Genomic DNA, 14760 nt, shown 5'->3' on the forward strand with positions numbered 1-14760 from the left:
GTGTATTATTGTGGTGGCTGTAAGTAAAGCTTTTGATTTTGATAGGTCTATATATTGGTGACACAGATGGGGGTGATATGTTCTGAGACATAGCTGCTATTATTGCTAGTGACAGGGCTTCCATTAATAGATGCAGTGGCTCAGAGGCTGTGAGCGTGAAATGAACTGATCTAAGCAGAAAAGAGAGCAAAACAAGCTGAATTGTGCATTTAAAAATTTACGGTGGGTCAGTGAGACCAGGAGACAACTGTGAACTTCTTTTTTTAAAAAAGAAGCAGCAGCAATAATAAATGAGGGCATCAGGGCAAATTACAACTATTAATTGAATGTTGTTGCTTAGACATAGAATATACTTGGTTGTGGTTCCTTAAATTATAAATTAATGGCTGCCAAAGAGAACCTGCCCTATCAAGAGTATGTAGTCTCATGAATTACTTGTAAGCTATGTAAGATAATAATCTTTTTCAAGGCAAAGATGAGGCTGGGTGGGCTTATAAAAACTAGAATTATGGAGTGCTGGTATAATGTATGAATTGTGAAATCTGTGAGTCAAATCTCATCTTACCCACAAGCTCACTAGGTGGTCTTCAGGCAAGGCATTATTATACCTTTTTTTTTATTTGCACCCTATGGTGATCATAAGATTGGTCTATCTTAGGATGTGATTATAAGCATTACTCTCATGGCTCTCACCATGCTTGACTATTGGCTCTGATACCTGGGTGATGAAAGCTGTAGTTTGGCAACATCTGGAGTTTCTCCCAGTTGGTATATGAAGCAGTTTGAAATATTTATCGGTGCTTTTAACACTATTCGGTTGTCCTTTATGGTGACATTGCCTTGGTGGAAATCACTTCCACAAGCTGCTTTTGGGTGGCAACCCCCCCATCTTTTTTCTGCTAAGGTAAAGCCACATTACACATAATAATATTTTGTTTGCTTGTTTTTTTAAGGAGATGATGGATTGGGGAAGGTTGGATCCAGACATGCTCTTCCACTCATGGAACAGCTATTTCCATCAGAAACAGTACACTCTCATAAACAGCAAATCCCTTTTGTGAGTGGAGCGTTACCTTTCCATGAGCAAAGACTGGTTTTAGGATCCATCCAAGTATCCACTCTAAACTCTAGAAATTTAATTTAAATTTCTCTGGTGGTCTATGCACCCAGACTTCTAATATCTCCATAGTTTAGTGTATCTGTGTTACTCAGAGACTTTACAGTAGCCCTATTTTATTTGGAGCACATAGCAATAGTGACAGAAAATTCTAATCACTAAAGACAGTGTTATGAAACTGGTTGGTGATGGTGACTTGCAATGAATCCATCATAAGCAAATATTAAGTTTCTGTATATAGAGACCTGCATTTGCTAGATAAATGTGGCTGCCTCTTTCAGTGTCCAAAGGAATTCTAAGGCAAACGCATGAAGGCAAATGCCTTGATGCATGGAAACAGCCTTTCGTATGTGGATTCGCTTTCTACTCTGGATTGGCTTTCTAGACTTGGTTCTATGCACTGAAAGGAAAATAGAAGAAAGGTTAAACCCCTATATCTACCATCCAGTGTTCACAATAAGTCATAGCAGATGGGTCCTGCAGAAATGGTTTATGCAACTTTGGAAGTACTGATCACTGTTCTTTTGGCATGAAGGTGGCTTAAATTAAGGTATATCCTCAAACAGGTTATCTAAGTTGACCTTAATGTTGTTGGAAATCACTCATGTTAGGGATGGAGGGGAAATGTGGAATATAGACATGTTTTAATGGTACCTATCAAACTGTGACAAATACTTAAGAATTAAAACTTTGCAGGCTGTGACTTCCCCACCCGCAACATTGTTAAATGTTCATAACAACTCATTTATCTTCACTGAGGGCGATGATGTTTGGTGGGGGATAATGTGAGTAATTTTAAAATTGTTCAGTTTACTTAGAGAAGTTCATAAACATTGATTTGTCACATCATGTATGACAAAATGTTTTTTGATCTCCAAACTTTGAGTGCTGCTGGAACAAAGCAGTGCAATAAAATGATTTTAACTGATGAGACATAACTGCATCAGTCTATTTCCATGCCAAATGTAAGCAATCCACCTCAATTATGCTAATTGGTGCCCTAAAAGAAAATGTTACAGCTGTTTGGTAAATCAGGAAGGTAGAGAGTTTCTTTTTCAGCAGAAAACATTCCACAGTGTTCTTGCAATATAATAGTCAAACTGTTTGTATTTACATTTTTTAAAAAAAAAATCAATCATATAATTTGGCATCTCATTCTCATCATCAAAGTTGCCTATGTTTGCATAGGTTGTGCATATTTTCAGGTTGTGGTGAATCTGAAGGTCTATATTTGGTCTGTTTGAAGAATTCTGCTTCATCAGTTTTGCCTCATTTGTCCAAAACAAATGGACAGGTTGCAGTAGTAAGAGGAAGATGGGAATTGTGACCAGTACTATATCTCTTAATAAAGATCTTCATGTTGTTGTTTTTGGAATTTCTGTCCAACACAGGCTTTCAGACTGCTCAGTCATATCTCTGTCCTCTTAATAATTTTAAATAAGTAAATGCAACACACCAATAAAATATTTATTTATATGAAAAGCACACTCTCTATTCAGTTTTACAATATTGGTTAAAAACCTGTGGTCCCTAGCCCGGCTTTCCATCAGTGAAGGAATTGCCAGAAGTATGCCACAGCTCTTCTGGGAAATGCTAAATTCTAGATGGATCCTAAAACAGTACTATCCCTGAGATTATATGGTTTCACCCCCCCCCCTTGTCTAAGGAGCATCAGGAATGGGAATGTGTAGGTTTTATTATCAAATGGTGCAATAGCTAAAAGCTAAAAGCTAACAGACATTACTGAATTTTCATTTAATGCATTTAAGTCAAATCAAATACCACATATAGGTTGTTTCTGCCATGAAATACAGTGCTAGCAATGAGATGTATAATTGAAGATAGCAATGGAAAGCCACTCCACATGCCATCAAGTGCAGTGCAGAGTCTGGAAAGCCTAAATGTTGGCCTATTTTACTGGATATCAAAACATTTCATTTGGGAATTAATTAACACTGGAAACACATTGTGGCAAATTCTTTAGGCATATCTGAGCCTGGCTTGAGTTCATGCTGTCCGAAGAACACCGCCGTTAGTTGGATATCCTGCTGCTGGCAACCTATAAACACATGTGGTCACTTTCATGATCCAAATGTCTGTAGGAATTAGTTGCACTCTTAGAGGCCCCAGTAGCAAACTTGTCAGTTCTCCTGAATTCTGTGTTGATGGCAGAAATAATTGTCCTCCAGCTTGACTGTGGGAAAGCATAGAGGGAAATGACCCTAACAAATGGTGTTTCAGCCATTTTGTGACCAGTAACATGCTGGGATTCCAGAAATTATTGGAGCAATAACAGCTAACGAGAAGAAGACTTTCCAAGCTTTGAGGAAGCTGATTAAAAATTGCGCAACCGATTCTCACCCCCACCCCCCATGCTGCAAAGCACATGGCAGCATAGCAACTGAGAAGCAGGGAGGCAGGAGCCAAATGGGCATCACCTCCCCATTGCAGGCTATTCTCTACAAATGCCAAATCCTGGCTGGTCTGTTAGTTATGAAGCAGGATCTGTATGATGACGAGGCCAAATGAAACTCCAAGGGTAAGAACACAAAACACATGATTAGCAGGCCCAGAAACCTACCAACCAACCTGGAGCTAAACCCAAATTTCTCTGAGGTTATTTTTCCTGAGAATGTTTCTGGTACCTTGCTTTTTCTCACTATCCCTGAAAGGCCACTTTGCTGAATATACAGCAACATTTTTTGTGGTGACCACAATTTCATCCCCACCTCCAATACCCCAGAAGAACACCAGGCATTGTGGATTATGGAAAATGATTGCCAGCATGTCAAAACATTTGCAGCAGCCAAGAAACCAAACCAAACCAAACCAAAAAAACAAAACAAAAAACAATGGAGGGTGGGGGACAGCTAAGCCGTTCCACTGTCAGTGTTAATTTTGACATTATTTACTGTGAGAAACCGTTGAAGAATTATCCACACACCTCAGGACAAATTGGATGAAATGGTGCCCCAATTTCTCTGTCCAAAATAGGCTTCAAAATGTTGCAGGGTCTTCTACCATACTATTTTCCAAATGTACCTTTGCTAACTGATTAATATACTGGGGATGTCTGTTTATGATTGCCAAGTATAATTACTTTCTCTGTCACCAATTTGTTTTGATTGTGCCATAAAAGAGCATTCTCTTGGCATTTAGAGTATGATAATTCAGGGAAAACCAATCAGAACAACCAGCACTTATCTCTGTGACTATATTGCCTTTGCATAACTTAGCATTCTAGCTGAATGATGCATGACAACCGTGTTTTCTGTCCTGAATCAGACAAATTGTTCTTAGCTAGAGGTACCTAGCACACCTTCCCTTGGAACGTGGTTAACCCTTATGTCCACACAGCACCCTATGTGACTTTAGCAACCATTGCTGGACAGAGATAACTTGCTCACTGTGGTCCTTATACTGGTAACCTTTCAATTGCAATGTGCTCAATGGGACTTCCCTTGAAATAGAACTGGAAGCTGCAACTGATGCAGAATGCTTCAGCGAGGTTGCTGAGATGTCCACATATTTTACCTGTGCTGAGGTAACTGAATTGGTTGCCAACCAGCTACCTAGTCTGGTTTAGAGTACTCTTGTTAACATAAAAACTCTGAACAACTCGGGACCAGGTTACCTAAAATAATTCCTGCATAGACCTTTAATATCACTTAGATCATCTGGGGAAAATTCTACTCATGGCACTGGACCCTTCATAATATCACAGAATGTTGATCTGAAAACAGGCATTTTCTGCTGTTGCCCCTCTTCTGTGGAATGCCCTTCCCTCTGCCATACACAAAGTAACAATTATGTCAGCTGCGTTCCATTGCTGACAGAGGGGGAGAGTGTGGAGAGACAGGTGGAGGTAATTAGACAGGAATGCAGAAGGGGGAGGAGGAGCCAATTTGCAGTAGAAGCCAGAGAACAAGGAGAGTGCTGAGAACAAGGAGAAGGGAAGGGGAGTTCAAAGGAGAAGATGCAGACTGACAGCTGTAGCTCAGACTCATGGGGAGCGATACTGGGAATTACCCATCCCCAGGTGTAGGCTTGCAAAGATTAATGAAAGGTGTGAACAGGAAAGGAAGCGTAAGTGGAGCTTTAAAAGTGGGAGGAGGAAGGGGCGTACCTCAGACTCAGCAACAGCAAACATGGAAGCTGACGCTGAGTGACTGAGCTCCAGAGTGATTTGTGTGTTTTGAGCAATAAAACCTGAGTTAATTGCTGCCAGCGTTGTCTTGCTTCGGTGGGAAAGACCCAACCATAACAAATCATCACTTGCTGCAGATGTGTTGTGAAGACTTATCTCTGCCCAAGCTTTCCTTGACCCGTATTATCAGACCTGTTTTATGTGAATCCCCTAATACCTGTTTTATTATTTTACATGGTTTTATGTTGCTGCTTTATTGGTTTCGGACTGCATTTCTTATTGATACTTCTTAACATAAATGTACTCCACTTAGATTTTTGAAATATTAAGCAATTTATAAATGCCTTTAAAGATGCTAGAAATACTTGGGACTATGGTAGCCTGGGTTTGAGTTCCTGCTCAACCATGATGCGTATTGAATTATTTTGAGCTAGTTATTATCTCTCTGTTGAAGCTATTTCATAAGAATGTTGTATGTTTAAAATGGGACAAACACAAATCATTTGCCCTTAGGGGAAACACGATATGCAAACATGATGAATTAAAAAGAGTAAGAGCTCCTCCAGACAAACTGTTTGTTCAGCACTCATCCTGACTTGCTTGCACAATAAATTTGGTCTTTATTAAACATTCATTCTGATTCATTTACAGGGTAGTTATATGACAATGAATATTCATTCTGCACGCATCCTGGTTGGGATCCCATTAATTATTTCTTCATCCCACACTTTTAAATTTATTTTCCCATCACTTTCCAAACCACAAAAAGTTGCACTGGTTAACAACCACTTAATCCACTTCAATTGAAAAAAATCTAAAGCTACAGTATGCCATTGAATCCTTCCTGAAAAATAGGAATGGTCTGGAGGCACCCTAAGTGAATAAAATTCAGAAATGTGCACACAGAGCTCCTGTGCTAAACTACCCATTTACATAGGCACCTATGTGCAAAGATTCCATTGCATAAGCATAGCTGCCCTAAACAACAAAGAGAATAGGAAAATATGCACCCATTAGAATTCTGTGTGTACGCTTGACCTCTTTGTATCGGAGCCATATTGTGCCACTCATGCTCCTATGAGTCATGTACTTTGTTCATACCAGCTTTGGAGATTAATGTAAGTGTTATTTTTGTCCACTGCCTAGTTTCAGCCAACTGCTACGGGCTATTGGATTTAGTGACACTGAGCAATGAAGAAAATAAATATTATTGCCTAGAGCACTGTGTTACAGGGCATGCCAAGAAAAAAAAAGTTATAAGGTTTTGTTAGATTATAAAGAATCCTAAAGGATGCTGGGAAGGGGCCAGAAACCTAAAGCACTAAATAGTATAGAAAAACGATGCCAGATAATTTCTTTTTTTTTAATCCACCTAGTTCAGGACTGCAGAGCTTCTGATTTTCCTTGTGAATGCATTCTGCCAGGCGTCTATTGTGGCTAGGGATGGATGGACCTGTCAATTTCAGTTGTCTGTTTATCATTTTTCCCCCAATTATGAATTCAGTTCTCCAAATTTCCACAGCAATCTGGGATTATGATTATGATTATTTTTTAAAATCTAATGAAAATTCATCAGCATTTTAATGCAGATTTCTCATAATAAACACAAATTTGTATGCAGTTTTGACTAAAGTACATATTTTTGCAAGTAATTTCCCCTGATATAATGCATTATAGGTATGTTATCTTTCACTAATATATTTCTTTTTGTGCACACCTCCCCATAATATATGCATTTTTTGTAAGCATTGCTTTGTTGGAGAACTGCATTGCAAAATTCAGATAGGTGTGAATTTCAAAACGGTTTCAGAAAGTGATAATTCAGTAGATTTGTCTAGTAAAGAAAATGCCACAGTCTACTGCATCTGGTCCAGCTGACTCCTTCTGAATTAGGCCCTGGAGCATAATAAAACTTAAAAATGATGACACATGAAAACAAAGTAAGATGCCTAAACATGCTCAGTGTTTTGTTTATATAATCAGTTGATCTCCCAGGAAATATTCATCCAGGTCTAACCACAACAAATATATTTTCATTAGTACTTATGAACATTTAAAACTCTTTACAATCACAAAATCTATTATCAGTTAACAAAATCAAGTCTTTTACCACTTGGGACTGAACCTGGTACCTTCAGCTATTCATTACTAAGGAGGGTGGTTGGCTGCAGAAGTTCTGTTAACTGGACTGTTACCAAAAGCTGTCTGTATGATCCTTATTGTAGGAATGTTTCTTCTGGATAGCACTTGTTGAAAGTTTCAACAAATGGCTGTGTGTGTGTACATGTGCATAGGCACATGTCCTTGTGTTTTTTTTTGTGGGGAAAGAGAATATTTTCCTCCTGAATATTATTTTTGTTTTCTGACTCCTTCTTCTTCTGGAACAAAGATGCTGAATTGAGTTAAAATTCTGAAAGCTCATTGATGTGCAAAAATGTAATTAAGCACTGGAAGACATTTTTAAATTTTATGTGTTTGGCTGGATGATAGGGGCTGTCAAGCAAATCATTTTAACAGGTTTAGCTCTGTTATTACAGAAAAGCACTGAGACAGCATGTTTTCTTACTAGGGACTTGCCATGAATAATAAAATTCTGTCTTACTTCCCTTATTATCTGTTTTCCTTTCCTGTTGGGGGAATAAGACAGGATTCTAAGCCTCTGCTCATCTAATTAAATTGCATTTCTACTGTATTTTCCATTTTGTAGTGAAATATATCATACAGAAAAGACCCATTCTCATTTTGGCACCACTTCTGAAATACTGGATTTCATTCTGTAATTGATCATTTTTAGTCTTCATCCATTCTAGATTGAAAAGGATAAAGAACCGGATCTTCTGTCACTGAAATGACAATGCCTTAATCTCCTTTCTGCTTGCTATTTGAATAGTAACCTGGGAGCTGCCTTACTGGGAAAACTATGAGTCCATTTAACTTCCTATTCTTACTCAGACTGATTGTAGAAAAGTATATAGAAAGAGTAATAATAACTCATTCCTACCAGCCAGTTCCTGTAGTCTAAGCTTTAAGTGCATTGCTATCAAGGAGATCTACACCTAATTCACAAATGACCCCACACTTGTGTGAGCTTCAGACTTTCCTAAGTAATCATTATGTGTGCTTGGAATCTACAGATCTTGAATGCAGTCTCAGAAAAGTCTGAGAGAAGGGTAAAGTGAATAAGTCAGCCTGTTTTGCTCACACAAAATCCAGTGTCAGTGTCATTATCCCACAGGGTTTTGGATGGAGGCAAACTGTTTTGTATAGTATCCAAATGTATGATAAGGGTGGTATTAACTTGGCTTGACACTGGAATGCAACACACACACACACACACAGCTTAGCTCATGGGTCAAATGGGAATTGAGGTGTGTGTGTGTGTGTGTGTGCATGTGTGTGTAAATAAAAGTAAATAGCAAAGACAAACCAACCAACCAGACATTCTTAAATGAAAAATTATAGCAGAAGTGTTAAATGAGAAGAGGATTATGCCTTGTCTAATCAGGACTCATGAGTACTGGGTCTGCCTATAGTATTTAGTGGAAGTCCCCTATCCTTATTTCCAAAGGGAATGTTGTTTTGGACTTTGAAATTTGAGAGGTGACACCTGTGTAAAGGACTGTGTGCATGGGCAGAATCCAGACAGGGGCTTTCTTGTATGGGAGACGTTACTACCTTGATTCTGCCCATAGCAGTTAAAGCACAACTGCTCACACCATTGAGCATCCCTGCTCCAATTCTTATAGTTGTGCACTGTATCCCTCCAATAATCAGGACAAGTAACACTGGGACAAATTCCACATGTTGTGTGTCCTGCCTTCTCCCAACCATCTATTCCTTTCCTTGTCCACAGCTGTTGCCCTGTGAAAAGGGAGAGGCAGACACAGGAAGCCACAGGCTCTCTGTAAGACCACCCATTGGCAAACATAGCCTTAGAGGATGCAAACAAAGCAAAGCTAATCTGTGTGTCATGCAAAGTCTTTGGTGAGGTTGGGGAAAGGAGATTGTAGTTGCTGTCGTTCTGCCATTTATGCATGGTAATCTAGGAAAACATGTTTTCCTGAGCAAACTCAGAAGGTATAACTATCATTTAAAACAAGGCTGTGAAAAGCTCTGGAGTAGCTTAGAAATGTTTTCCCCTCCCTGTTAAGTAAATACAAGCAACAGAGCTGCTAGCATAATTGCAAAAGGTCAACATTTTCATGACCTATCACAGGTGACTCTAAGGCCCTGTTCTAAAAAAACAGCAGATGGTAATGAAACTCTGCCTGGGATGCACTTCAGGCTGCAGAAAGAGCTCACATCATTAAGTAGGAAAGACTTGGAGCGGTAGAGCTCTTGCTTTGCATTCAAAAGATGTCAGGTTCAACCACTGGTATCTCCAGGTAGGACTCCCAAAGACTCCAGTCTGAATCCCTATATTCAGGGTCAGTGTATTTGCGTACCACATTTTCTACAAATACATCTGTGCCCAAAGCATTTTACAGGATAGACAACTGAAATGCCATAACTGTGATTTGAATACATTGCAATGCAACATAAATCCATCATTTAATTCAAAACAGTGGCAAATGTTTAAATGAACATAAAACATACCAGTTGGTCAATTAGCAATATCCAATGCCAATAATATTACAGTGGTACCTCAGGTTAAGAAATTAATTCGTTCTGGAGGTCTGTTCTTAACCTGAAACTGTTCTTAACCTGAAGCACCACTTTAGCTAATGGGGCCTCCCACTGCCGCTGCGCCGCCAGCACACGATTTCTGTTCTCATCCTGAAGCAAAGTTCTTAACTCGAGGTACTATTTCTGGGTTAGCAAAGTCTGTAACCTGAAGTGTCTGTAACCTGAGGTACCACTGTATTATAATACCCACAGTATCCAGTGCATTCCAGTGGTTCATTATGAGACCTAAGAGATCTCACTCATATGAAACTCAAGGAAAAAGACGAAAAGAGAAAGCAAAATAACCACTAGGTTCTTCAGGCAGGCCACCACTACAGTAAATACCATTCTCTCACCTGGGCCTCAAATTTTGGTCCTAAAGGTGCACACTCATCCTTGTGGCAACTCCCCTATTGGCTGACTCTAGAAAGCAGAGCACCAAGAGAGGCAAGATGTCCCCATTAAAGGTTATGGTTCTAAAGAGAGCATAAAAGCCTTTGCATACTGACAGAGCCATTGTCTGGTGGTTTAGACAATACTGAACTAGAGATACTCTGGCCAAATTCTGTGCGACTGCCATAAAACTTAGGGAACAAGTTGTGCTACCAAAATGATTAAGGTTTTAAATAATAATTTTAGGTTATATTTTAGTGATCAAGATTTAATATATTTTTTTAACTGCCGCTATATCTGAATTGTCTCTGTTGTACCCAATTGCAATTCAATGTATTCCTGTTGTGTTTTATGATTTTCCTGATATTGTAAGTGACCTGGAACTGGTCTGTGACTGTAATAATAAAATTCTATTCTATATTGAGCTAGAGAGACCAGTGACATAATTCAGTATCTGTGAATCCTAAGAACCCTACTCCACAATCTTCCACACAAAAGGAAGCCTTAAGATATATAAACAAATAATGCCAATAATCTTGTGTGTGTGCTTGTGTGCATACGTGTTTACTGTTAGAGGAAGTCAAGTACCTCCCAGCAGATGGGGAAATTTGCTCCAATGTGCTCAGTGATCTCTTAGAGTTTAGTTTCAATGAATTTCTGTATGAGAATGTGGTTAATACAGTTTAGTTTTAGCTGGAGTCGGGGTGCTGTCCCTAGTGGAGTGGAATCACTCGTGTTTGCTTTTCCTTTGACTGAAAATGTTTCTCATATTACGTTTTTGTGTATTCCATGATGCAACAATCATACAGTTCAGCCGACATTTTCCTTTAGGTTAGCTTGATACGAGTCTAAATGCTACGGAAACTTCCTGTCACTGTCCTGACATTTAACAGTGTAAGCAAAGTCCTACATTAAAATTAGGCCACTTCCTCAGGGCAAATGTGGGGGAGGGAGTTATCTAGATAGAGAGTGCTGAGTGCTCACTTCTTTAAAGAACCCTGGCATGGATTTGTTGAATATTTTGGACCTTATGTGGAAAATTGCATCTTAATGAGGAACTTGAAAGGACACTTCTGTGTTGAGTACATTTTATAGCTAAAATAATGTAGCTATGACAACATGTTCCTTGACAATGGAAAAATTAACACATTTCACGTTTGCTTTAGTTATTTATTTTTTAGTAGATTTTCTTTCAGCTGTCTCATTCCAAGGTCTTACGGTAGGGTTATACATAAAAATGTGCAGAGAAGTAGGCAGGGATAGAAATAATCAGGGAAGGTCTGTGGCTCAGTGATAGAGCACATGCTTAGATTTGGAAAAGACCCCTGTTTGGAATACTGGGGAGCTGATTCCGATCAATGGAGATTATACAGAGCAAGATGAACCAGAATAAGGCTGCTTCTGCCTATGTCCCTGTCAGGGAACTGCCATCAGCTCAGAGACAAGAGATGGAAGGGCAGTTGTGTTATAGAGAGCCTCCGGAAATCTTGCGAAGCAGTTCCTCTTCCGGCGAGGAGGAAAGCCCTACCTCCAGTGGAGAAGAAGCGCAGGGGCAAGGGGATGCTAGGGAGAGCCTTAACACTGAGCCTGAGCAAGCCAGAGAGGCGAGAAGCACGCCCTTGCCAGCGCCCATTCTGTGCAGTAGTTTTCGGCACAGGGAGGGTCGGAAAAGGCTGGGGGTGACAGGACTTTTATGCTGGGGGAGGTACACAAACCGACCACTCCCAGATTCTGCTAGCGATTGAGACAGACATGAACTTACTACTCTCTTCACTGTAAATAGTTTGCACCAAGAATAAAGCCTGTAAATGACAGGTCAGAGTCCTGCCTGGTTACTCTCGAGCAACCACCATAGCCACTGAGAGTCCCAATTAAAATGTTAGGCAAATAGCTAAGCCTAACAAGTATAAACAAGTCATCTCAAACTGTTCTGAAAGATGCTCAGATTTGAGCTTGACTCTGCATGGGGCAAGAGGTGCAATGCATTTTCACACATGTGACTAAACCACCTTTGACCTCTTTCACTACTATTGTATGCATGTGAATGATGTTAAGAGAACTTTTTTTCAACACCACAGCTACATTTAATCAGTTACAGTTCTGCATTTGCTTGAAACAAGCCAGGGAAAGGGGGAGAAATGCATAAAAAGATCCTAAATTACAACCCAGTGTGCTGAAGTAGATACTCATTGGACTTCAAATATTGGACTACAGCATCCTGGAGTCAAATCTGTGCTAGTCACACTCAGCATAATGCTTCTGGGTTAAAATGGGGAGGAGACACGATATATACTGCTCTGAGCCCTTTTGAAGCAGTGATGTAAATAAATGGTCAATGCGCAAAATAGTAATCAAAGCTAGTCCCCTCTGTTCAATGCCACTGAAATCTTCTCTAAGTTAAAATTTATTTTTTCACATACACAGACAGCAGATGGTTCTGCAGCTAGTTATATAGCTGCTGAGAAATGAAATGTGCAGTGTCACTGCCCAGTGGAGATAGCAGCTACCGTTTAATGGTGTGCTACTCAAGCATTTCTCATTAGCTGTATGTCCCACTGGACTGAAAGGCATTGGAGAATTCCTATTTCCTTAAATGGCAGCATGATGTTAATCTAGCAGAAATAGATGAAGGTGATGAAATGGCAGGGAAACAAATTGAAGATTTATTTTAAAATATTGTCAGCAGCAGAGTGTATGTTAATTCTCCCTCTCCCTTCTTTGTTTATTGTACAGGTTGATTCATCATGCTGGAGTTAACCGGAAGGAGCCACCGTGCCAACGTAGCAGAGTAAATGTTGAACATCTTGCCACTTCTGATTCTTGGATTGTGATATCAGCACCGAAATAGAAGCAGACCCAAGGGATGGGCTTTAAGCAAAAGAACTCCCTTGCTTTTTGTGCCACGGGGATCTGTCTATGGTCGTTCTGCTGAGACACATACAACACTCATTTTGGGGGCTTCTTTCTGCCTTGTCAAGATTGTTTTTGCCCCTTATTTTATTTTCCTTGGTCAACTCCTCCCTCCCCTCCCCCCACTTGCACACTCCCCTCCCTCCTCACTTTTTTGTCCTTTCCTGACTAATTTGATTCTCCATCTGGGTGTGGAAGACAGAGGCCTGCGAATGTTGATGTAAATCATGTCAAGGCCAATGGGACTCTTATGGCTGCCTTTGATCTTTACTCCTGTTTGTGTCATGTTGAATTCTAATTTCCTCTTCTGGATAACTGCTCTAGCGATACGGTTTACACTTATCGATGGACAAGCACAATACCCAGTCGTAACCACGAATTATGGCAAAATACGTGGTGTAAGAACACCTTTGCCCAATGAAATACTTGGTCCTGTGGAGCAATACTTGGGAGTCCCTTATGCTTCTCCTCCAACTGGGGAAAGACGATTCCAGCCCCCGGAGCCTCCTTCCTCCTGGACCGGCACACGGAATGCCACACAATTTGCTGCCGTCTGCCCACAGTATCTGGATGAGAGATCACTGCTCAACGACATGCTGCCTGTTTGGTTTACTGCCAACTTGGATACTGTGATGACGTATGTTCAAGATCAAAACGAAGACTGCCTGTATCTGAATATTTATGTGCCCACTGAGGATGGTAAGTACATTATTCAGCCATAAGCCGGCCAACTAGCCTGCCTACTACAAATAAGTGAGTCTAGGGTATTCGACTGTAGAACATGCTGTAGTCACCTTTCAGCTTTCTCCTTGACTCTTGTTAGACAAAAATGTTATCAAACATAGTAGCTTGTTTATATTAATGCTGATGTCTGTGTCGGCTGTGCATATTTTGCTATCAGAATGCAATTCTATTTTCAGATGTATATCAATCCCCACCACAATGGTTGTTCATGGAGGAAAAGTCAATAAATAATAATAAGAAAAAGAAGAAGAACATTAAACCCATTCAAATAGGAAATGAGTTGCTTTGATTATTAGTGTACTATATAGGCCCTCTGAAGAGAAAATAGGTATAGTGTATTTTATTTTGTAGAAGACTTCTGAAATGTCATTGTTTATGTAGGAACTCATTATACTTCACATTTCTTTGAACTTGTTTGATGAAGGTGTTTGCAGTATAAAGACCTCATCATTTTTAGAAGATTCGCCATTTTAATAATGCTGTACATATATCATTCATGCTGGCAATTAAAAATGGGTTAGTCAACAGCTATTGCACAGTAATGAGGAGTCACCATCATTTCTGCCCCCCCCCCACCTTCTGGAACATCCTTCTCTAATAATTTCTCTGTTGCTACCTTTTATTGCAAATCTTAATGACATACTTTTCCTGTAACAGGAACAATCTTTTAAACAACATTTTTCTGTAACATACTAACAATGTACTTTGAAAAAGACACCATTTCTGGCCTGCAGACCATGCCTTATTCAAAAAATAACTTGCTGGTTCTACTTCACAGAATAAT

General features: G+C 39.7%; 1 protein-coding gene across 8 annotated transcripts in view; it reads left to right on the forward strand.

Moving 5' to 3' along the window:
• NLGN4X (neuroligin 4 X-linked) overlaps positions 1 to 14760 on the forward strand; it is a 165504-nt gene that overhangs the window by 23839 nt on the left and 126905 nt on the right. For all 8 annotated transcript variants that reach the window (XM_083437763.1, XM_083437762.1, XM_083437769.1 and 5 more), the window contains one exon: positions 13056 to 13931. In XM_083437763.1, the coding sequence (XP_083293889.1) occupies positions 13460 to 13931 (472 nt within the window). In that variant the 5' untranslated portion in view covers positions 13056 to 13459. The remainder of the gene's footprint in view (positions 1 to 13055; positions 13932 to 14760) is intronic.

Source organism: Podarcis tiliguerta, assembly GCF_965153285.1.
Source record: "Podarcis tiliguerta genome assembly, chromosome: 4".
Lineage (NCBI taxonomy): Eukaryota > Metazoa > Chordata > Lepidosauria > Squamata > Lacertidae > Podarcis > Podarcis tiliguerta.